This window comes from Saccopteryx bilineata, chromosome 1 (assembly GCF_036850765.1).
Source record: "Saccopteryx bilineata isolate mSacBil1 chromosome 1, mSacBil1_pri_phased_curated, whole genome shotgun sequence".
Classification (NCBI taxonomy): Eukaryota; Metazoa; Chordata; class Mammalia; order Chiroptera; family Emballonuridae; genus Saccopteryx; species Saccopteryx bilineata.
In genome coordinates, this window is record NC_089490.1 from 398,651,745 (window position 1) to 398,675,297 (window position 23,553).

The 23,553-nt window shown below is 50.5% G+C and overlaps 2 protein-coding genes across 2 annotated transcripts in view; one reads left to right on the forward strand and one right to left on the reverse strand.

Annotated features, from left to right (window-relative positions):
* The window catches only part of RTN3 (reticulon 3), a 51,295-nt gene extending 38,533 nt beyond the window's left edge, over positions 1–12,762 (forward strand). The window contains exons 2-7 of the mRNA XM_066251824.1: positions 3,727–3,934; positions 5,912–6,050; positions 6,469–6,538; positions 7,969–8,015; positions 9,573–9,631; positions 10,659–12,762. Coding sequence (XP_066107921.1) covers positions 3,727–3,934; positions 5,912–6,050; positions 6,469–6,538; positions 7,969–8,015; positions 9,573–9,631; positions 10,659–10,704 — 569 coding nt within the window. The 3' untranslated portion in view covers positions 10,705–12,762. The remainder of the gene's footprint in view (positions 1–3,726; positions 3,935–5,911; positions 6,051–6,468; positions 6,539–7,968; positions 8,016–9,572; positions 9,632–10,658) is intronic.
* A 22-nt stretch (positions 12,763–12,784) lies between these two features.
* Positions 12,785–21,758, reverse strand: ZFTA (zinc finger translocation associated). The gene is made up of 5 exons (XM_066251825.1): positions 21,009–21,758; positions 18,396–18,893; positions 17,493–17,885; positions 16,712–17,263; positions 12,785–16,507 (listed from the first exon to the last, which is right to left on the reverse strand). The coding sequence occupies exons 1-5, from the start codon at positions 21,145–21,147 to the stop codon at positions 16,044–16,046; spliced, it is 2,046 nt and encodes a 681-aa protein (XP_066107922.1). The 5' UTR covers positions 21,148–21,758; the 3' UTR covers positions 12,785–16,043.
* Between the last annotated feature and the right edge of the window lie 1,795 nt (positions 21,759–23,553).

The following is a 23,553-nucleotide window of genomic DNA, read 5'->3' on the forward strand; positions in this document are numbered from 1 at the left end:
TTCTCCTGTGTGCCCTGATTGGGAATTGAACCTGGGACTTCTATACGCCAGACTGATGCTCTACCACTGAGCCAACTGGCCAGGGCTGAACTTCATTTATTTTTATTGCCAAATAATAATCCCGTTGTCTGGATGCACTGCCTTTTATTTATGCATTCATCAGGTGATGAATGTTTGGATTGTTTCCACTTGGGGCTATTATGAATAATGTTTCTGTGAACATTGCTGTACAGTTTTTCATACTGTTGTATGTTTTTATTTTATTTCTCTTGGTCATTAGCCTAAGAGTGAAATTGAATTGTTTTCCAAAGTGACTGCACCATTTCTTATTCCCACTAGGAATGTAGGCTCCAGTTTCTCCACATTCTTGTCAATATTTGTTTTTGGTATTTTTTTTTATTATAATCATCTTACTGGGTGCATTGTGGTTTTGATTTGCATTTCTCTAATGACTCTTTTTTTTTAACTTACTAATTTTTATAGTGAGGAAGGTGGGAGGAGAGAGGGAGAAACATTGATTTCTTGTTCCACTTACTCATGCATTCATTAGTTGATTCTTATATGTGCCCTGACCAGGAGTCAACCCACAACATTGGCGTATCAGGACAAAACACTGTTAAAATATATCATTTTATTCCCCTGCTTGGCATTCCTTAGTGACTTTGTATTTCAAAGTTGACTTGACCGGAGGTGAAGTCAACCCCGTACCTTGCTCTGTGAAAGCGTTCCAAGGCCAGCCTCTCCCTCAGCTCCAACCTCATCTCATGCCACTCTCCCCTTCACTCACTATATGAGTGCCGTCCAACTGGCCTTCTGACCTGGTCTGCAAGTTGTGTACTGTACATCTCCAGAGGGCACCATTCACATGTGTTATCATTGTAGGTTTCAGTATTCCTTATGACAGCTGGCCAGCAGATGGCAGTCAAGTTCGTGAGGACAGGGTGGTTTTTCTGATTTACACAAAAGGTGGATTTGATATCTTCATCCCTTTTTCCTTCTCTGATTCATCATGGTCTTTTTCTCTCTGGGCCAGCCTTGTCCTTTAAGCGTTTTTCTTTTTCTCATTCTTTCTTTCAAATATGTCAAACTTTAAGAATAGCAAGCATAGTGCAAAAACCTCCCATAGAACCTTGGTCTAGTTCACCGGTTGTTAACGTTGAGTCAGTTCGCGCTCTCTGTAGATGCCTATTTTTGCTGAACCGGTTAAGGCCTGCGTGCAGAAACATCCTGCCTCTTTCCCCTCAGTACTCTGAAGTGTGTTTCTAGTGAACAGGAATGTTTTTGTTTGTTTTATAGTACACTTAAATTTATATCAAATGTAGGAAATTTAACGGTGCTAGAGTACTTGTATCAATTTCATGGTTGACATTTAAATTTTGTTAATTTTGTCTGTTGTCTCGGGATGTTCTTTAGAGCGGCATTTACCCCCTTGTCCAGCTTCCAATTTGTGATCACACTTTGCGTTTTCATGTCAGCAAGTTTCCTCTCTTTACACCACTGATATTTTTGAAGAACACAAGCCAGTTGTTTTATAGACTGTTCCTCAGTCTACGTTTGGTGTTTTCTCATTAGATTCAGGTGATATGTTTGGGGGAAGAATACCATAGGCGTGATGTTGTGTCCTTCACAGTGCGCCACATCAGGAGGCCCACGGTGCACTTTGTTTTTATCACTAAGCATTCTGTGTTGAAACCGTTCCTATAGGTCTATCAATGGTGACATACCGATACTTGGACTCTAGGATTTGCTCTCGTAAGCTTCCCTATTCAGTCAGGTGAGCCCGAATTGCCTTTCAGCGCTCTCTCTTTCTCTCTCTCTCTCTCTTTGCTACATCACTATCTGGGACTCTTGACCTCCCCTCAGTGATTGTAACACGTCTTCTTTCTCCTAATAGTTACATCCCTTAGCTGCAATCTGGGAACCAGTGATACATCTTCTGTACATTGTGTATGTTTGGTGTTTTCTTAGTTTCGAGTTAGGTTGTTCCCTTGGCTCATGCAAGGGAGGTTTCAGAGGAGAGGATTGAAGCTGAATCTGGGGAAGAACTAGGGACCAGTGGGTCAGCGGGAATCAGATTCAGATTCATTTTCCCTCAATCACAGTCTTCCAAACTAACCATATTTTGATTATAGTTCAAATTTGAGTAGTTACTATGGGTCATTTATAGTGCTGAGCTTTCTACATGCATTAGCCTTATATATTTTGTTGTTGTTGTTGTTTTTAAAAGGCAGCACTTTTTTTGAATGTTTATTTTATTGATTTTAGAGCAAGGAAGGAAGAGAGTGAAAGAGACACCAACATCGATCTCTTCCTGTATGTGCCCTGACCGGGGACTGAACCGGCAGCCTCGTTGTTTTGGGACAGCACTCTAATCAACCAAGCTATCTAGCCAGAGCGCCTTATATAGTCCTTAAAACAACTCTAGGAAATAGATGTCACTTTCTTCATCTTATAGATGAGAAAACAAAGTTTAGAGAGGTTAACTTAGGTAATACGGCCAGAAATTACCAGGACTCAAACTCGTGTTTCTCCGGCTCCAAAGGTCTTGCTCTTTTTTATATAAGCAAAGAGCAGCAGGGAAGAAACTTGCAATAGGGCTGTTAGTGTTGAAGTTAGTTTTCACAGATTGACATTCAAATGTTGTGTAATTGCTAGATTGGAGGTAATTCCTAGTAATTTACACCCAGGATTTTGAGGTCTCTTTAGATAGAAAAACTTAGATTTTTCCAGTTTGGATTCCCCAACCATAAGACCCACTTGCCTGGGACAGTCTTGGTTTATACTTACTTTCTTACATTTATGAATAGTATCCCCACTTACCTTTTTTTTTTTTTTTTCTGAAGCTGGAAATGGGGAGGCAGTCAGACAGACTCCCGCATGCGCCCGACCGGGATCCACCCGGCACGCCCACCAGGGGGCGATGCTCTGCCCATCCGGGGCGTCGCTACCAGAGCCACTCTAGTGCCTGGGACAGAGGCCAAGGAGCCATCCCCAGCGCCCGGGCCATCTTTTTGCTCCAATGGAGCCTTGGCTGCGGGAGGGGAAGAGAGAGACAGAGAGGAAGGAGGGGGGGTGGAGAAGCAGATGGGCACTTCTCCTGTGTGCCCTGGCCAGGAATCGAACCTGGGACCCCTGCACGCCAGGCCGACGCTCTACCACTGAGCCAACCGGCCAGGGCCCCCACTTACTTTTAAAAGTTTAGATAATTATATGGTCCCCTACCCATAATCCTTCCTGAGTATTGTTCACATTAACATAGAGACTGGTGTTTCACTGTAACTAACACTAATAGAGCCTGATTTATTTTTATTCACCACTCTCTCTGCCCTGGCCCAATTTATACATTTAATTTTAGCTTTGGTTGTAGCCTGTTGACCCAATGACTGTTGTCACAGTGTGCTTAATGTAGTCAACAGTTACCAAGATTTTACCACATTTGCTCTATCATCCTTTCTGCTGAAACATTCAAATAAGTGATAATTTTCCCCATTGTACTTCAGCAGCCACCTCTAGAAAATAAGTTTCTAAGATTTTGTGAACCTGTCCAGAAGCAGGTGCAGTGTGAATCATCAGCCCTGACATGTGGGATTTTCACCTACCAGATTCTCGGAAGGAGGGGCACCTGAACTGCGCACGCAGGCCATGCTCCTCAGGCGTGCAGGGCGCAGGGGGGCGTCCGGCCGGCTCCTGGTGCTCTGCAGCTCACGTCCCCTTTTTTCTTGGCAGTGCACGACCTGATCTTCTGGCGAGACGTGAAGAAGACAGGCTTTGTCTTTGGCACCACGCTGATCGTGCTGCTCTCCCTGGCAGCCTTCAGTGTCATCAGTGTGGTTTCTTACCTCATCCTGGCCCTTCTCTCTGTCACCATCAGCTTCCGAGTCTATAAGTCTGTCATCCAAGCTGTACAGAAGTCAGAAGAAGGCCATCCGTTCAAGTGAGTGGAAGGGTCACAAGTAACAGTCTACAGTTTAGAAGGGGTTCGCTGAGCCTGGGCAGGTGTAAAACTCAGACCTGATGAAAAATGAAGAATTACGGGGCCTAACACAGCTGATGGGTGGCATGAAACATCAACTGTCAGCCCTGGCACACCTTCAGAAGTGACCGACTAGGAGCCAAGAACGTTCTGACAGGTCTCACACTTTTAGGTCTAAAGAGGACTGTATAATTTTTGAGCAGGGTAGGGAATACAGTGTGTAGGACAGCACACAGTTAGGGACCCAAGCACTGTGTAAGCCCCCACCTAGTTAAACCTTAAATGACTTTGAAATCTTGGTATTGGGGCTGCGCTCTTGCTGATATCAGAACCTGATGTGTTTAGCCTTTGTTTTATCACTGATTTCCCTCTTATGCTTTTAGTTTTCTTAATACTAGGGGCAAGTCTTGATGAATGTATGTCATGCATTTCTAGACTCCAGTTGCTAGCTTTTCTGACTGTGTTGTAACTTTTTTTGTTGTTGTTGTTAATTTTTATTTATTCATTTATTCATTTTAGAGAGGAGGGAGAGAGGGAAAGAGAGAGACAGGGGGGAGGAGCAGGAAGCATCAACTCCCATATGTGCCTTGACCAGGCAAACCCAGGGTTTTGAACCGGCGACCTCAGCATTTCCAGGTTGATGCTTTATCCACTACGCCACCACAGGTCAGGCAGTAACTTCTAAGAACTGTATTCCTCACACTTTTCCTTTTGAAAAATTTAGGCCATAAAAAAGGTTAATGTAAACAGATGACAGTTTTTTAAAAACCCCTTTGCTCATAGAGAAAGAAACCCTGTTGTGACCTCTCAGGACTGTGACAGACTAGGTGTCTGACTGTGACTCTGGCCCTAGCATTTTCTCTTGGTGAAAAAAGAAGGATTATTTAAGCTATGTGGCATTTGAAAAGTTACTGCAAATTAGCTTTAACAAATCAATAATTGTTAAATGAATGAATATTACTGCTTTGCCACAAGCTCAGACATCTTAGGGGTTTTTTCCCTCTTGCATGATACTGTTATGGATGTGTAAAATGTGTTTTGCTAAATTGTGTTAATTACAACTAATTTTTTTAACTTTCCTATTTGGTAGTAAATGTTTTTGTAATAAATAGGAAAGAAAGCATGCCTGTTACTGTTTTTCCCACAAACTCAAGGCTCACTGAGGCAGAAGCCGTCCCTCTTCCCCTGATAGCCCCTCGCAGAGCGGCGCCCAGCAGACACAGTGAGCACTGAGTGGAGGAACGGGGCACAAGCAGATGGCTGTACCTCAGTCTGTAGTGCCTCTGGGAACAGAACCCAGGTCTTCCTGTTTCTGTAGTTTTCAAAGCTATGAAACTCAGTCCTTTATAATGCCTCTTTTATCATTTTGAAGTGAAATTCATAAATAATATATCTATAAACAGAATTTTAAGTGTAGGTCATAATCTAATATAAGGGAATGATAAAATAGCCATGTATGATAAAATATGTTCCAGCCAGTATGTAATTGCTTGGCAATGACTACATAAAAACAAGAAAACATAAAAATAACTACAAAAAACATAATAAAAATTAATAAATAAAAATTTAAAAAACATAATAAACATCAGATACTTGCAACTACATGTATAATCTCCAGTACAAATGTATTTTTACAAAACCGTGAAAAAAATCTTAGGAGGGAAGTTTAGCATAAACAAAACACAGTTTTAGAAAATTCAAGATGTCTTAAAACTGGGACAAAACACCTTGAGAACTGTCCACACTGCAGACATCAGACACCTTTGCCTCTGCCACTAAATGACAGTGCCCCACCCTACCTGTGACAGCAAAAAAATGCCCCTAGAGATTTCTAAAATACACTCTTGGGGGGATTTCATACCTTAAAGAACTGCTATGCCAACAAAAAGGGGTCTTCTCCCATGTCCAACGTGTGACTGTTGTTTCTTTTGCTGGAAGAGCCTACCTGGATGTAGACATTACTCTGTCCTCTGAAGCTTTCCATAACTACGTGAACGCTGCCATGGTGCACGTCAACAGGGCCCTGAAACTCCTCATCCGTCTCTTTCTGGTAGAAGATCTGGTCGACTCCTTGAAGGTTAGTTCCGCTACGGTGTTTGGTGGTGAGGCTGAGGAAAACCAGGAACTAGGTTGTAATTCAAAGGAAAAAAAACCAAATAGGGTTTTATCAGACACAACTATATGCTTATCTCCATCCCTCTTAAAAATGGGGCTGGGAGGCAGCTTCTGAACTAACTTCAGAACAGGAAGAATGACCGACAGAAATGATGCAATGCCAGCCTGTCTTTGGGCCTAAAAGGACTATAGGATTCTCTCAGGCACCGTCAGATGTATACTGCAAACTGGGTAACCTTCATTTTAAAACTACATCACTAATATATGTAGTACATCACTAAATGTATGTAGACCTAATTAGCTAGAGGACAATGGCATCAGTTAACCTGAGTTTTGTGTTGTAATTATTTCTGCTTAACCACTGATGTTGGACTTCACAGCTGGCTGTCTTCATGTGGCTGATGACCTATGTTGGTGCCGTTTTCAATGGAATCACCCTTCTGATTCTTGGTAAGGGGGCAAGGAAAATGTTTCCATGCTCTTTGAAGTGATTGGTAAAGAGTAAGAGCGAAGAGATGACCCACGTGGCTCCACCCTTCTGCAGGGCCCAGCCTTTAGCACCCATAGAGACCTTGAACTATTGAAAGGAACTGTATGTGTTTGTAGCCATAAGTTTATTAAATGGTCCAAATTTTTTTTCATTAACCTTTTTTTTAAGTATTTATTGATTATTTTAGGGAGGGAGAAAGAGAGAAACATTGATCTGCTGTTCTACCCATCCATGCATTCACTGGTTGACTCCTGCATGTGCCCTGACTGAGGACCAAACCTGCAGCCTTGGCGTAGTGGGAAAACACCCTAACCAGCTGTCCTACCCGCCAGGGCTAAGTGGTCCTAAGTTTATAAGTTTTATTTATTTTTAATTTTTATATTTTATTTATTCATTGGGGGGCGGACAAAAAGCATCAACTCCCATATGTGCTTTAACCAGGCAAGCCCAGGGTTTCAAACCAGCGACCTCAGCATTCCAGGTTGACGCTTTTATCCACTGCGCCACCACAGGTCAGGTTAAATGGTCCCAATTTTAAAGAAATAACAAAAACAGCTAGAAGTAAAGGAAAGCCATCTAGTTTGATTTCAATATGAGGAATCTTATTTGTAGAAATCATCTGTGCCTGACCAGGCAGTGGCGCAGTGGATAGAGCATCGGACTGGGATGTGGAAGGACCCAGGTTCGAGACCCCAAGGTCGCCAGCTTGAGCGCAGGCTCATCTGGTTTGAGCAAAAGCTCACCAGCTTGGACCCAAGGTCGCTGGCTCAAGCAAGAGGTTACTCAGTCTGCTGTAGCCCCATGGTCAAGGCACATATGAGAAAGCAATCAATGAACTAAGGTGTTGCAATGCGCAACGAAAAACTAATGATTGATGCTTCTCATCTCTCTCCATTCCTGTCTATCCCTCTCTCTGACTCTCTCTGTCTCTGTTAAAATCTATATTCTATATACCTGTATCTGTCCTTTTTTTTTTTTTTTTTTTTTTAGTGAGAGAGAGAGAGATGAGAAACATCAACTCATAGTTGTACCACTTTAGTTGTTTACTGATTGATTCTTATACATGCCTTGGGTTTGGGAGGCTCCAGCCAAGCCAGTGACCCTTTGCTCAAGCCAGTGGCCATGGGGTCATTTCAATGATCCCACGCTCAAGCTGGCAACCTCGTGGTTTCAAACCTGGGACCTCAGAGTCCCAGGTCAGCACTGTAATCACTGCACCACCCCCACTCAAGCTAACTGTCTTTAATTGAGAGATCTAGCCAGAATCTTTTATAGTGAAGATCTATGTTTCTCTGTATTTCCTGAGGAAAAATGCGTGTGTGACTTAAGTCCTGCGACTTTGTGGCTGTCTCGCACTTACACTTGCTGTGTCCCCTGTTCTGTCTTACAGCGGAACTGCTCGTTTTTAGCGTTCCCGTCGTCTATGAGAAGTACAAGGTGAGCATTGGCCTGTTCCAGACCACATATGTCATTGATGTGTGACTAGTTCTTAGTTCATTTTTTAGGTATGGAAAGTTTGGAGCACTCTCTTATATTTCTACAGTCTAATTCTGTAAGTCAGGTGCCTATAAGAAACTGATAACAGTGGTTTCCTCTAGGCAGAGAAAATGTCTAGGAGAGATAAGGGTAGGAAGACTTTTACACTTTATTGTGTGCCTTTTGTGTTTTTATCACATGGCTGCATTATCTGTTCAAAAAATAAATTGAAAAATATGTTTAATATATGGTGACAGAAAATGATTTGACTTTGGGTGATGGGTATACAATATGATCAACAGTTCATATGCAGAGGAAACGTTTTCCTGAGACCTATGTACTCTTATTGATCAATGTCACCCTGTTAAAATTAATTTTCTAAATAAAATTAAAAAGAAAGGAAGAGCAAATATGTTTAAAGAAATAAATGCTTGTGTCAAAAGAGAAACTACGGTGTTAAGGAACCATTAAGGAAACGTGGGAATGCAGCAGTGTGAACAGACATTTGCATTGTGGAATGGTGTATACAGAGTATACTAGATTCTGTAAGGTTATTTATGGATTTAAGTCACCCATCAACAGACTTTGTTTTGGTTTTAGTATTGAATGAATTAGTCTTACCCAGAAGCTAAACACATTTATGATTACAGAAAAGAGATTAGACCCACATTGTCTAGTATTCAGAAAGTGCTGTTATAAGTCTAGTGTCTCTAAAAGAAACACCTAGCAAGCAAGACTTACCTCTGCAAAAGGAATCAGTGGTTTTTGCTCAGCTGAGTATGGGACGTTTATGGCTAGTGCTCGACTTACGACCACGATTGGTTCCGACAGACCAGTCATAACTCGATTTGGTTGTAAGTTGAGTAGGCTATATGTACAGTACTGTGAAATGATGTTATAAAAATCTTTAAGTCATATTTTATCATAATTTTCTTTCATTGTTATATATCATAATTTTCTTTGTTCATTTTATACCATTTGTATCGTCTCTACACCATTTTGTTTCTTATTTTTACATTCGTCAGGTTTAAGTAAAACACTGCATTACCAGTACAACTGGTTTAATATTTGCAAAGACAATTTCCTCTTGTTAGACATCTTGGGAGGGGTTTGATGAAAAATATCCAAGACACAAAACACAAATTGCTGTACCGAGTCTGGGATAACAGTTGAAATGGTGCACGCGGAGATGGTAGTGCTGCCGGAAGCTGGTCCGCACTGTTGTAGGCCCAGCTGGGCAACGCTTGCGCTGCCAGACGCAGAGCAGTCTGGCTAGCAATTGTGGTCGTAAAGTCAAATGGTTGTAAGTTGCATAGGTCATAAGTCAATCAATATTTGTAATTTGAAGTCTGAAATCTAGAGTTTTAAAAATATTCTTTTAAAAGCTGAGCATTGTTTTCATTTCCAGAGTATTCGGTAGTGTTTTTTAAAAGTAGCGTGCTAGACAAAAGAACATTACCTTCAGGAAAATTGTTAGTTTGTGTGTTGCCACTACTGAGTCGCTTTCCTTTCTTCAAGACCCAGATTGATCACTATGTTGGCATCGCCCGTGATCAGACCAAGTCGATTGTTGAAAAGTAAGTACACTCAAGTTCCACATTTCATCACAGTGGGTGCTTCTTCCCCAGTGGTTAGTAGTCCGCTGTATAAAATGCTGATGCCAGACCTAACCAAGTTAATATTTAAATCAAGTAATAACATGTTAGTAGGTATTTTTAAGACTCATATCAAGGAAATGTTTTTTCTGAGTCATTTCTAGCAAACACTTATGAATCTACTACTTCAAATTTTCAATATTTTTCCATATTTTCTTCAGGTATTCTTTAAGAAACAGCATCATAGTTAAATCGTGTTTGTTTCTGTCCCCTTTGCAGCCCAGATTTTAGTCCCTTTCCAAGCTGTGATAAAAGGAAACTGTGACTGTGTCCAGGCAGCTCTGGCAGATGCCAGGGCCTCTACCTGCTCTGTTTAGGGGTGCATGGGAGCTAAGCCCAGGCCAGGATACTTAGCACAAAAGCTGTGTCTGGTAGCTGTTCACCCCTGAATTTGAAAGACGGTCCTAGTTTAGCTTTAAGCCTAAGATCTTGATCAGCAATGTCGCCTGACTCAGCCCCCTGCTGTGGGATGTAACACTGGGGGGAGAAGCTTTGACATTAGCTGAGGGCGACTGACCTGGTCATGGGAACCTCAGTACACAAAACAAAGGGCAGCTTTGGTGTTCTGTAGGGAGCAGGGAACTGTTGCTGGCTTTTACAGTTTTTTAATTTGACTCGAGTCCTGGTTCCCTTTATGGCATTAGTAGCATTTCTAGAGAAATGGGCTCTTCCACTGCCAGTTGTAGAGCAGAGCCAGCACACACTACACCCACATACTCCTTATTCTTCTCTGGAACCCCCCGGGAGGACCAGCAGGCAGGCGGCAGGCTCAGTGGCAAGGAGAGGGAGTGGACAGTGGCAGACCCCTCAGCTCACCCCCTCCATCCTCTTCATCTGGGGAAATGGGAGAATTTTCACACTGCTGCAGCAGGTCCAGGACTGTCTTCTAGCGTCACTGTGGAAATAAAAACCTAGAACTAATGTCTGCTTTTACCCCCCCCCCCCATAGGATCCAAGCAAAACTACCTGGAATCGCAAAGAAAAAGGCAGAATAAGTACATGGAAACCAGAAATGCTACAGTTACCCGAACACCATTTAATAGCTATAACGTTGTTACCTGTGCTGTGAAGGGAAGTGTTCCGTGTTGGCTCGAGCCTGCATTCCATGCTGAATTTTTTTTTAATCTGGTGTTTCCCCCTCCTTTCCCTTTACCTGCAGAATCAAGCACAAGAATTGTTGGACTTAAAAGAGAACGGATGTCTTAGAACTCAAAAGAATAAAGACAGAATCAGTTTAACAGGATGAATCAATACCTTAATGGTGGTGGAGCTTTTACAGGTAGCTTGAAAGGAGGAAGATTGGAGGGTAAAGGAGACAATGAAAGATAAAACACACCTCTTGGGTTCTTCTATTTAATTTTGCAAGCTATGTAATTTTCTTATATAGCTTACCATCATAATCTTGCCCTTATTATTAAATTAAGAAATAATGGTTAACTTATGAAGAAATGATCTGGGGACAGGAGTGGGATTTCTTCCCATGGGTTTGTGTTTTTTGCAGCCCTTGGTCCCATCTTCCTGCCCCACAATGTGAGCAGCTACTCCTCATACTCTTTTCTTTGCTTATAGATATAACTTTCAACTCTATGAATAACTTATAGGTGATAGTAGTAATTCCTGGTCCCCAGAAAGCCATCTGCTAGCCAGGAAGGGAGATGGAGCGGGACAGGAGCGCCGCCCACCCCCCCAGCCCTGCTGGCCCAGAAAAGCTCCGCTCTCCGGGAAGGTGGTGTCTGGCTCGTTCTGGACACCAGTTCTGAGCTTTGGTTTGAGAACTCATTCCTGAATGTGCTTTCCTTCCTCTTGCCTCACCTCAAGTTTAATAAATGTGGTTGTACTTCTCTTACTATGAAATAAATGTCTGTAACTGCTGTAAACTAATTGTTAGAGAAAAAAAATAACCTGCATGTGGGCTCCTCAGTTGCTGAGTCATTGTAATCCTATCTCAGTCCATGTGGGGGGAACAGTCTCAAGAGGCAACTACAGAAACACAAAGGCTTTTTTTTTCTTTTGTCTTTTCCTTACGGTTTTCTCCTTCACGGGCTACATCTTAACCTGTGCTCATCTTTTTACCCTGAGAACCACAGCAGAGCTGGTTTGGGAGGAGATGGTGTGTGTCTATAGTCAAGACCACAAATTAGTGTAGGGAAGTGCATTTTGTGGTTCATACGGAGTTTTAATTTTGAGGCTACCTTTTGGACGTGTGCTATATTTTGAGGGTTCCTTCCATTCTTAGGCATATGAAATGTCCTAGCACCTTCACCTGACCTGACCCAGGGTGTGCTCCTTTTGAGAGTGTTTCCCAGGAAGCTTTAGGTAAAGGGTCAGACGATGTTGATGGACTCTGTACACCGTTAAAGCCAACAGAACAGCCATGACAGCAGATGAAGGGCAATCGGGAGTCTTGGGTCCCTCGTTTGAGACCGATAAGTGTCTTCCTCCCCTTCCAATGTGGACATTCAGTAAACCTGAAAGCCGTTTGTGAGCTCCTTCACATTGGAGCTCAGGACAATGCAGAGAGGATGTGCGCTGGTGACTTGAAAGGAAGGGCTACGATCTGACCGCCCAAAGCACCGCAACCTAGAAGGTAGCAGAAGGAAGTTGCCTACTTTTTTGGGAAAATCACCTAGGAATTTAGATGGGTAAAAGGTACCCTTGCCTTATTCCATTCTCTTATTTTCTTAGCCCCTTTTCCTTTTGAATTTAACTGATTTCATGTCATAGTATAGAAAATGCATTCTCCATTCCCACCCTCTGCCCTCCCAGAAGTCAGTGCACTGATCATGTTTTTGGGCTTCCCCTCCAAAGGACCTCGTTCTGCACTGGATGCCTTCACATTTGGCTCTTTTGTTAGTGCTGTGTTCAGATCATTGGACAGATCTTTGTGCCACACAGGAATTTTTTTTTTTAAGAAAAAAAATCTATAGATGAAAATTTTACTAATGAAACTGTGTGCGTGTGTGTGTGCAGCAAAAAAATAGCACCTAAGGAGCTTGAATCTTGGTTCCTGTAAAACTGCAAATTGATGTGGTATTAATAAAAATTAAAAAGTCGGTTGTGTCATTCTAACTTTATTCTTTATACACAGTTCGGGTAAAGTAAGAGTCAAACAAGGCTTCCACTGGCCCCCACCCCCACTCCACTTTGGAGACTTAAAAAGCAACTAACAGTTGATACTAGTATTGACGCCCAAGATTGCAAAATTTCCATAGTAAAGCAAAGTGTGCATTTGGCTTCTGAAAGAAAAGAGCCCCTCTAAGAGGTGAGCTTAAGAGGAAGATGAGGAGTGGAAGGGACCAGTGGGGTCTGCTGCCCCAGTTCAGTCACAACCTAGGCGAGTTCCCTGCCTGCAATAGGAAGCAGCTTCTAAATCACACATGGCTACAATGAACTTCATTTGAGTCGGTTGCTGTGGAAAATGGAAACTAAATACATCAGATCTTTGCTGAAACAACTTGTCACTTGCAACTTGCTCTTCTCCCAAACTAAGGCTGCTGTGACCCTTAAGCTGAATTTTTAAAATTTATTCAACATACCTCTTAGAAAACTTAGGCTGAAATTAAAAAAAATAACTGATGCAAACTTCACAAATACGCATACAAATGTTCGAATAATGTCACTAACATGGTATATAAATATGTATTCAGAGTAACATTTACATATTGGCCATAATAGCAAGCATACCATTAACAATTCATGAAGAAACTTCACCTGTTCACATCAGACTCCTAAGGTTAGGAGGTGCGTCTGAAGATAAGGGCCCTCTACCCACCAAACAATGAGGCCAGAGCTCCAGTCAAAGTAGGAATCACTCCAGTGGCACTTCCTAGATCACTGGTGCTCAGCATACTAGTGAACCATTAAAGGGCTTATCAATATACCACTGGGCCCACCCGTTTCAGATTTGGTGAGTTGAGGTGGAGCCCAATACTTTTCATTGCTATGAAGTTCCTAATACGATGCTGCTGGTCCGGTGGCCACTTTGAGAACCACTGTAGTGCTTGGGCTGCCATGAAGCTGTCCACTCCTGTCCTCCCAAAGGCTCCTGCCTATCAAGAGGAAACACCATTCCTAACCAGCTCTGTCCTGGCATACCTGAACTTCAGCAGTGGGCTTGGGTATAACAGGTTGCCCCAACATGCCTACTGTCTTTGAACAGGCAAAATAGCAAAAGTGATAGAATACTCACTCTGGACTTGAAAACAATTTGTGTGAAGGAAAATAAAAGAATGGCAGTGCCCAGCCTGGTGCCATCCATAATCCCTGGTCTCAAGCTTGTAATACTGTCTTGAAAACCCGAGTGGTTCAAACACTCTACTCACTTTTCAGTCACCTGAGGGCCCATGCAGTATTTCCTGACTCCCTGGAGGCATCACCAGCAGCAACGGACACAATGCCCAAGCCTCTGCCCTGCCAGGACTGGAGGGGCCTTCGGCCAGGCAGCTGTCAAAACCACTTCACATACGATGGAGGAGGTTGTGGCGGCAAGACCTGTCTTGCACTCATACCACGGAAGTATGCAGTTTGATGCCATCCGCAGGGCACAACCACTCTGATGGCCTACAGCACCCAACACATACCACCCTTTGGCAGGCCTAGTGGGCAACTCGTATAACTTACCAGAGATTGGGAGGCAGTGTCATGTAGTGCAAAGAAACTGAGTCGGAAGGTTTTTGTATTCTAGTTTTTGGATGGTTCCTAGCTGGCTGTGTGGTCATTTCAGTTTCTGGGCTTCATTTTACCTATCTGTGAAAGAGGTGGGGGCAATACTAGTTGATCTCCAAGGTCTTTCCAACTCTGACCATCTTGAATTATATAAAAATGCTATAAAATCCGTGGTATAAAATCCAATTCCCAAATCAGGAAGAGTCTAGCGTACTGGGCCTGAGGCACTTGAACCTTGGGCTCTGGCCTGGGCAGGCCGGGGATAAGAGGAAGGGCTTCCTCTTTGCTGTCCGCTTTCCCACCCACAGAGGCAGCCCCTGGCCCCAGGTGCCAGGGCTCCTCCCCCTCCAGGGCCAGCCCTCAAGTCCCACCCGTGACTTCCCCACTCTCAGGCCTTAAGACCCAAAGAACCGGCCTGGCTATGTGAAAAGCAGGCGCCAGGGCCTGGAGAGTGTGGGCTAGTTGAGATCCCATCCCCTCTGTTCTCTCTCCTTCTTCCTGTCCTTCCTCCACCACCTCACAGCTTATCTCTGATACACGCACAATAAATAAGACATTTGCACATAAGGGTGACTGGGACAACTCTCTTCCCGCCCCTCCCCTTTCATATAAAAGCATTAAATACAGTTTCAAAATAAAATACAAAGAGCAAAAAGGGCCTGATCTCGGGGCCACCTGTTCTCCACGGGAGAATAAATCTACACATCCCTCTCGGACCTGCCTGGGAGATCGCGGGGCCCCTCCTCGGCCCCACAGGGCCTAGCACTACCGCAGGGAAGAGAAAGGAAGGCTGAGGCCCGGCCCCAGGCCCTGGGGATTGAGAACGGGTGGCGCATCCACCCCGCGTACAAAAAGGGACTGGGAGGAAACCGGAATATACCGCCAACCGCCAGGACCGCCAGTGTCCCGGGTTCGGACCCATGGAGACGCTTCAGAGAAGCAGCAGCGCCTGAGCTGAGGGCTGAACGGAGGCATCCGGAGCAGGAGAGGAGCAAAGAAAAAGTGCTAATCCCTTTACAAGATCTTGGTCTGGCGGGCGCGACCGCTGCCGGCAGGCGGGCGGGGCCGCCCGCAACGCCGTCCCCACGGAACCTTCCTGGGAATAGGGCGCAGCCGGCGAGGACCCGTCCCAGCTCCGCCCCGCCCCGGGGCCGCCGCCGGCCCGCGGTCCGACGCGCCTTCCCGGCCCGGCGGGCTCCCGATCCCCGCCTCCCGTTCAGGCCTGCGCTGCAGTCCAGACCTCCGGGAACACAAGCAAGGCCAAGGCAGCCGGGCGCCTCGCCTGCCCGCGTGCAACGCTGCCAAGCCGGGCCCCCTGCCAGGGAAGGAGCCGGCGCGGCCTTCCTGCCCTTCCCGCCACCCCGCCTTGGAGTCCTAATACTGATAGTCGGCACCCCCATCCCGGCCCGGCCCGGGATCGTGTGGTCGGGTGGGGCCGGACGCGGGCCGGGGCCGGGAGCGCTCGGTGCAAACGCCTGGAGGCCGCGTGGCTCCTCGGGGAGGTGAGGCCCCGGCTAGGGACGGCCAGGGCCCGAGGTCCAACCGGTTCCGGGAGCTCCGTGGCACCCCAGCGATCCCCAGTCTCCGCCCGGCCCGGCCAGCGGGGGGCGGCGGCGGCGCGCTCCTAGGCCCAGGGTCGCCCCGCCCGGGCCGGAGTCGGCGACACCCATCACGCCCGACACACGGCGCCCGCCTTGAGGTCCGCGCCGCCGTCGCGCGGCGCCGGGGCGGGTGCTCCGAAGCCCTCGTGGCCGTAGCAGCGCAGGGCCGCCTCCTCGTAGGCTTCCAGGATGGTCTGGCGCTCCTCGGGCGTGAAATCCATGGAAAAGGGGTGCACCTGCAGGATGTGCCGCTTGATGGTGCTGACCTTGAGCGTGGCCAGCGCGCCCCCGCACACCATGCACACCAGGCCGCGCCGGCTGCCGTCGTAGTCCATCAGGTACTCGCCCCGCCAGCGCGGCTGGTAGTTCCGCCGCTGCTCTCGGCTGCGGGGCGGCGGCGGCGGGGGAGGCGGCGGCGGCGGCGGAGGCAGGGGCGGGAAGGCGAGTCCCCCGGGCTCTTGACCGTCTTCGTCGTCCTCGTCTTCTTCCGCAGGCTGCTCCGACGGTTCCCCGGGGGAAAGCGGGGCAGCGCCTAGGAAGGGACAAAGGACTGCATTGGAGCCGACGGGCGGAAAGAAACCCGGGTCCTGCGTCTCCGCTTCATAAGGCCCCGCCTCGGCTTTCCTGACCCATCCTCCCCGATCTCCTCTCCACCTTCCACCTCGCTGCCCGCTTCTGCCCACGCGCGCCCCGGCCCCTCTCCCTCGCCGCCTGCTCTGGCGCTCCACCAGCTCACCCCACCACTCCTCCTCCTCTGGCTTCTCCTCCTCGTCCCCTCCCCCCTCCTCAGAGGCTGCGGCTGTGCTGGGGGCGGCAGGGTCCTTGGGAGACTCGGGGCAGGGCAGCCCCCAGGCCAGCAGGTGGGCGGCCTTCTCGCTCCACTCCTGGGCGATGAGGGCCTTGACAGGCCCGCTGAGGCGCGTGGAGCCCGGGTGGCGCTGGCGGATGTGCCGCTTGATGGTGCTCATCTTGAGCGAGGCCAGCGAGCCCCCGCACACCATGCACACCAGGCCGCGCCGGCCGCCGTCCAGCTCCATGAGGTACTCCAGTCGCCAGCGCTCCTGGTAGTGGCGGCGGTGGTCGCGGCCCCGCGGCCAGCGGCCCGGGACCCCCACCCTCTCGCCCTCCTTCATCTCTTCCTCCTCGTCTGCCGGCCCAGGCCTCTCAGGGACCCTGCCAGCCTCTTCCTTTACGTCTGGGGGGCTGAGATCCTGAGAGGAGGGGGCTCCAGCAGCGGGGGCCGAGTCCCGGCTTTTTCTGGTCAGGTCCTGGGGGACGAGGTCATCGTCTGTTGGGGAAGGGGTGAGGGAGAGGGTTCAGCCTGCGGGCTGCATCGCCCTTGCCCACGCAGCGGGGGAGGGGGTCCCTCGTTCCTCACCCCAGCCCCAAGCTGGAGGCCCGAGCCAATGTGAGTGTGGGGAGGAGGGTGGGGGGATGAGTCCCTCCCGGTTTTAGCCACAGACCCCACTTTGCAGCCCTTCTGTGAAGGGGTCTCGGCTCTGGGATGGGCCTCGCACCTGGTGGGGACTGAGAGAACTCAGAAAGTGTCTCGGGCGGGCCACCCCAGGCCTGCAGCAGGGCGCTGCGCTGGGGGCCGCTGAGCCCCAGGGAGCTGGGGTGCACCTCCAGCACGTGGGCACGGATGTCGTCCAAATGCAGGCTGGGCAGTGCTCGGCCACAGGCCATGCACACCAGCCGGTTCCCCCGCGGGTCATAGTCCATGAGACACTCTGCTCGGAACCAGTTCTGCAGGGACTCCTTCAGTCTCCGTTCCAGGCGCCGAGCCCCCAGCCCCCTGCTGCCCCCGGCCCTCCGGGAGGCCGAGAGGCGCTGACGCCGAGCCCGAGCCCGGGGTGCCACTGGGCCCCCTCGTCGCTGGCGCCTGCTGCCCCTGCCAGTTGGGGCTTTGCCTGAAAGGGTTGGAGGGAGGGAAGGAACTGAGATGCTGGCTCTCTGGGGGAGCCCCTCCACCGCAGCCAGGTCCTCCACCAGCCTCTCTTACTCTGACTCTGAGCCCCTGGCCTACCCTAGCCTTTGTCCTCTTCTCCCCTCAAGTCCTAAGTCCTCCATCCTCCTGCACGGAAACCCCTAAGCCCACCCCCTCCCCCAGACCCAGATTCTAGCCCCTTCTCTGGACTTTCCTGTCCACCATGCCTTTCCAGCTCCCTCTGTTCCCAGCCTTTCCCCTGCCTGCCCTTCCAGCCTCTACTCCCCTTGATCTATCTCCAACTACAGAATATCAAAGCTGTCTGGGACGTTGCAGACTCCCTTGTCCACCGTCTCTCCCCCAGTATTGTACAATAAAGGCAACAAGCAGACCCCACCCAAAGGAAGTCAGCTAGTTGGCTGAAAAGCCAGGGTTGTCCCCATTTGGCCCCAGCTGCCACCCAGGCCTTTTGTCTCTCCATGTCCTTTATTACCTGGGCCCTTGGGTGGGCAAGCTTGAAGGTTAGCCCCTTCATCCTCTTCTTCATCCTCCTCCTCCTCCTCCTCCTCCGCCCCCTGGGTCCCAAGGCCCTCAGCCTCTCCGCAGGCCCCCAGACCCAAGTGGGCATCCCAGCTGTTGCTGATGACTTCCTTCTCCCGGGGACTCCAATGCAGGGAGTAGGGGTGCTTCTGGCGGATGTGCCTCTTGATGGTGCTGAGCTTGAGTGTGGCCAGGGAGCTGCCGCACACCATGCACACCATGCCATGCCGGGCAGGGTTGAAGTCCATTAGGTACTCCAGCCGCCAGTGGTCGTGGTAGTATCGCCGGTGGTCACGGCCAGGGATGCGGCTCTTTCCAGGCCTTGAAGCCCGAGCCTCACAGTGGTCTGAGTATTTTCTGCCTGAAGACGCTTGTCCCCTGGCCCTGGAGGAGGGCAGGGGGGCACTCCCCCAGGACCCCAAGGCACCCCCGTCCAGATGAAGATCTTTGCCTGAAGAGGGGGAAAGGGAGACAGTTTTTCAATCTCTGATTTCCAAGGAGAGAAGCCAGGGCTTTGATTCGTGTCGCCAGAGAAAGGGAGGTGGGAGGGTCGTCTGGGGGCAGGAAAGGGATGACAACAGCACTAAAAGGGATGTGGGAGAGCAGGGAGTCAAAACATTGGCCCTTTACAGAGAGCAAGGGTCCTTTAAGAGAGGATCAAGAACAAAAGGATGCAGGACCCTGCGAGGGACTAGCTCTGACTTTTTAAAAAATAAGGTGAAGACCAAGCAGGCAGCCGGCTCTGTAAGGCACCCTTTTGGACAAGAGCTGTAGGAGTAAAGCCAGGAGAACAGCAGGCCAGGGCGGTTACAGCTGGAGCAGAGCGGGCAGCAGGCGAGAACAAAGGGGGCATCTGTCTGCATCCAGGGCTGCACAGAGAACCCACCCGCATGAGGCCCGAGCCAGGAGGGCCCCACCCAAAGAGCTTCTTCCTTTTCTAGTACAGCCTCCTGAGAGCCTCACTTTAAGGGTACTGAGCCTTGTCCATTCCCCAAATACAGGCAGCCACGGGAGGGACCCCTGTGACAAAGCTGTAGCACCTCCAGGAAAGGTGTTTCTGAGGACCCTGACTTTCCTAGAGACTCTGAAAGGGGACAGCAGAAGGGCCACTGAGTGGCTACTGAAAATCCTGCGGCAGGGAGTGGCCCCCACCCATGGAAGCCCATTAAGTCTTTCTGGGGATTTGTTTTTTTGCTCTGGCAGGGAGCTGGCCACTGCCCAGCAATCAGAGGGCGGGCACCAGAGCAGCCAGGGCAGAGCCCACTAAGCCAGCGGTGTTCCCTTTTACAGACGGATCCAGAGCAGTCCCCCACCCTCCCTACAGTTTGGATCCACTTTTACTTAAGCTGAATAGACAGGTGTGATCATTATCCAAGCAGAGAATCTCGGGGTCCAGGAAACAAAAGACAGGATCAGAGAAGGCTCCTGTCACCTCTGTGGTTTTTGTTTAAATAGCTCCAAAGAAAAAGCACAGGCTTCAGAGTTAGAGACCTGGGTTCCAGTCCCAACTTCACTGCTCACTTGCTCTGTGGCCTCTGATAGGTCATGTTGCTCTCTGGGCCTAAGCTCTTTGTCTGCAAGGGCACTGGATAGCTAGCTGGTCTCGAAGCATCCTTTCAGCGCTGGATCTATGCTAGTCTAAAATGGACTGGCCCTTTAAGAGCCGAAAAAAGGGGAGGAGCTGAGATTCTTTAAAAACAAAAGGGGCTGGGGAGTTTCTGGGAGGGAAGCTCCAGAGGTTAGGGCAGCCTCCCTAGCCCTGACAGAACCTTCACGGGTCTTACGGCTTTTAACCTAAAGCAGGAGAATGAAGAAACTCTTCTTAGAGAGCCAGTGGGGAGGACTGGCTAATCCCGCTATATCTGACAAATTGTGGCAAAATTTTCTGAAAAGACGGGAGGAGATAACACGCGGACAGGAGGGGTTGTCAGCCTTTGTGGGCGAGCCCATCCCCTTAAAATTGCCTGCGGTGGGGAAGGTAGGGGCGGGCCCCGGAGGCACAAGCTGTGCTCTTTCCTAGGGAGAACAAGGCGGGTGGGGGGGGGGGGGGAGATTGTGGTGGGGGGAGAAAGAGGGCTCCTGTCTCTAAGCAAGAGAAGAGGGGCAGCCCGACTTAACATAGCGGAGTTTCCCGCCCCGCTCATCTGGGGGGAGTCCCGAAAAATGGACCCATAGTCTGGGCAGACTTTCAAGAAACAAGACCACCTGGGAGTCTGAAAGAGAAAGGGGAAGGGGCCGCAAGTCCGGCAGCCTAGAGCGCGCGCCCGGCGGCGCCTGGCCAGGCCCTCTGGGGCCCCTCCGGCCGAGCCTCCAAGGCGGGGGCCGCGGGCCCCTTTAAAGGGGACAGGATCCGCTTGGAGCCCCACGGACCGACCTCGGGAGCTGGGCGGGGGGCTCCCCCGCTAGCCCTGCAGCCACGATCTGCGCCCGCCAGGTGGCGCCCCCAGCAGCCTTGCCCGCGTCCCCCCCTTTGTTCGGCGGTGGAGAGGGGCCAGGAGCCCCGAGCCACAGCCCTCCCTTCCCCCAAGCCGGGGCCCCCACCCGAGTCACCGGCCCCAGCCCTTACCGCCGTCGTCCTCCTCGGGCTCCGCACTACCGCTCGATCCGGAGGGCGGCAGCCGTCGGCCCCGTGCCGAGGCCGCTGCTGGCCCGGGGCCGCCCCTGCCGCTGCTGCTCCGGCTCCGGTGGTCCCCGCTGGGCTCCATGCGCTGCTCTGCAGAGCGGGGCCCCGGGGCAGCGGGGCGCGGGGCCGCGGAGCCAGTGGCGGCCCGCGCGGGGCTCTAGGTGCGCGGGGCCCCGGGGCGCAGGGCGCATGCACAGGGCAGCCGGCCGCACGGACGGCTGGCTGCTCGCTCGGCGGCGCGGGCTGGACCGGGGTGGGGATTCCTGTCTGGGGGCCCCTGGGGCTCCTTTAAGGGCTCCTGGGTAAATTTAAAGGGGCCGCGCGCTATTTCCTCCTGCCAGCTCGCGGGGGGCTATGGGGGGGGGGGGAGGCGGGAGGCGACGAGCCGGGCAGAGGCTCCGCAGCCGGTGCCCGCCCCGGGCGTTGGGAGAACGGACCTCGCCACCCGTGAGGGCCCCCACTGTCGCCTCCGGGGCTCCGGTCCCGGCTCCTGAAGGGTCACCGAGTTGGCAAGGGGCGCCGAGTCCGCTGCGACGCGCTTCCACCCAGACTCGGCTAGCGGCCACTGCACCCTCGGGGCATCTCAGCGCACCGACGCCTGCAGGGGGTCGCCCGGTGAGACTGCCTCCTCCGGCGCAAGCTCGGCGCGGGCCCCGAGGCGGACGCGACTGGCAGGGGCCCCAGATGGCTGCGGCCCCGCGAAGAGGGTGGAGCCGCGGGGGCGGCCGCGCCCCCTCCCGCGGGAGCCGCCCGGGAGCGCTGGGAGTGCTGGCTTCTCCATTGGAGGGGCGGACGGGCGAAGCTCCTCTGGAGTGGGCCGGGGCGGGGTCCGCGGGCCGCGAGTGCAGAGACTCGGGCCAGGAACAGGAGACCCGGGAAGAGCCGGCTGCGCCGGGGCCCTACTCTACGAGGTGGAGGGGGCCCCAGGATGGAAGCTGGAGGAGAGGGAGTGCGCCGCCGTGACTCAGGCTGCTGCCCCCGCAGGCCCGGGGGTGCCAGATGAGGCCCTCCACGCAGCCCCAGACCCCTATCCTGGCCGGAGGAGGCGAAGAACGCTGACCGCGGGCGGGGTGTTGGGCACCTGGGGACACGCGTCACCAAGGCTGGGAAGTGCTGGGGTGAACTCTGGCTGCGAGCCCCTGGATGCCTAAGACCCCCAGCTCGGGGAAAGCGGAGAGAGGCGGGGCGGGGGGCTGCCTGGGGTCCTTCCGCGAGGACCCACTGGGGGAGCAGGTGCTTGGTTTGCCTGTGGTTGGTCGCCCACAACAAAGGCGATTCCTAGAGGTCCAAATGACAGGGTGCAGGAGGCCATGCAGGATCTTATTATCCAGAGGTGGGTTATCCTCTTTGCTGGGGAGATCCCAACAATCCGTTGAATTCACCGTTGACAGATTGGTTCGCTCACTCAACACCTACTGTGTGTCTGCATGGTTTTAGGCACTGGGAATACAGCAATGACCAAGACAGATCAGGTTGTAATTGTTTATGACTTAACAGGCATTCACGGCTTATAAATAGGCAACAATCCCAGCCTCCGGGAAGCCATGGGAAATATTAAATGACTTGGAACACAAGAAGTGTATCGCCAACATATTTGTGAAGAGGGACAGGCTTAAAATTTCTTAAGTGCCTGAAGGTGCCTGTCACTGTTGGGGATGTTCCATCTCTCTTCCTCAGTCCCCTTGATGGTTTGCAAGGCACATCTCCTTGGGTAAACTGAGGCTCCTGCAGCACTCTGCTGCTGGCCTTGCTCTCAGGGCGAAGCTGCACTTCCTCTTACCCACTTGGGAGCAGAGGCTCAGGTACTGATGGGATGCCAGATGCAGTCACGAGACAGGGGATTCCTTCCCTCATTCTGTCCTTCACTCTCCCTTTGTGCCAGGTCCAGGGACACAAAGGAAAAGTAAGACAGATCTGGCCTGCAGGAGCTCCTATCTTTGTTTTTGTTTTGTTTAATTTTATTTTGTTTTAATTACAAAGATAACACACCCTCAGGGCTGGCCACTGTGAGCCACTTTGGTAAATGTCCTTCCAGTTTCTGTGTATAAATAGGGTAATTTTATTTGTTACCAAAAGAAAGATATCAAAGCCACCTGGAGCCATTTTTAACCACCTCTGGCGCTCCTCTCTTTGCCCACATCCTGCAGAACTTCAGGACTGGCTCCAAGCACCACAGTTTGGAAGCGTTTTTCCACTCACCATCCGATCCTTGTAGCCACCCTGTGAAGATGAAGCTTGGCTTTGCAGATGAAGGAAGGGAGAGTCAAGCCTGGTCGGGCTCATTTCTTTTTAGATTTTAGTTACTGATTTTAGAGAGAGGAGAGAGAGAGAAGGGGAGGGAGTAGGGAGCCATTAACTCATAGTTGCTTCTCATATGTGCCTTGACCAGGCAAGCCCGGAGTTCTGAGCAGATCTCAGCATTCCAGGTTGACTTTATCCACTGTGCCACCACAGGCCAGGCCATTCATTCATTTCTTAACCCACTTCT

Bases quoted from the DNA above. Each gene is read 5' to 3' on its own strand.
- ZFTA (XM_066251825.1), bottom strand. From the start codon at position 21,147: ATGGAGCCCAGCGGGGACCACCGGAGCCGGAGCAGCAGCGGCAGGGGC. The intron at 17,264-17,492 runs GTGCGAGGCCCA...CTTCCCCAACAG, and splicing joins GTTCTCTCAGTCCCCACCAG to ACGATGACCTCGTCCCCCAG. The intron at 16,508-16,711 runs GTGAGCTGGTGG...GTCCCTTCCTAG, and splicing joins AGAGGAGGAGGAGTGGTGGG to GCGCTGCCCCGCTTTCCCCC.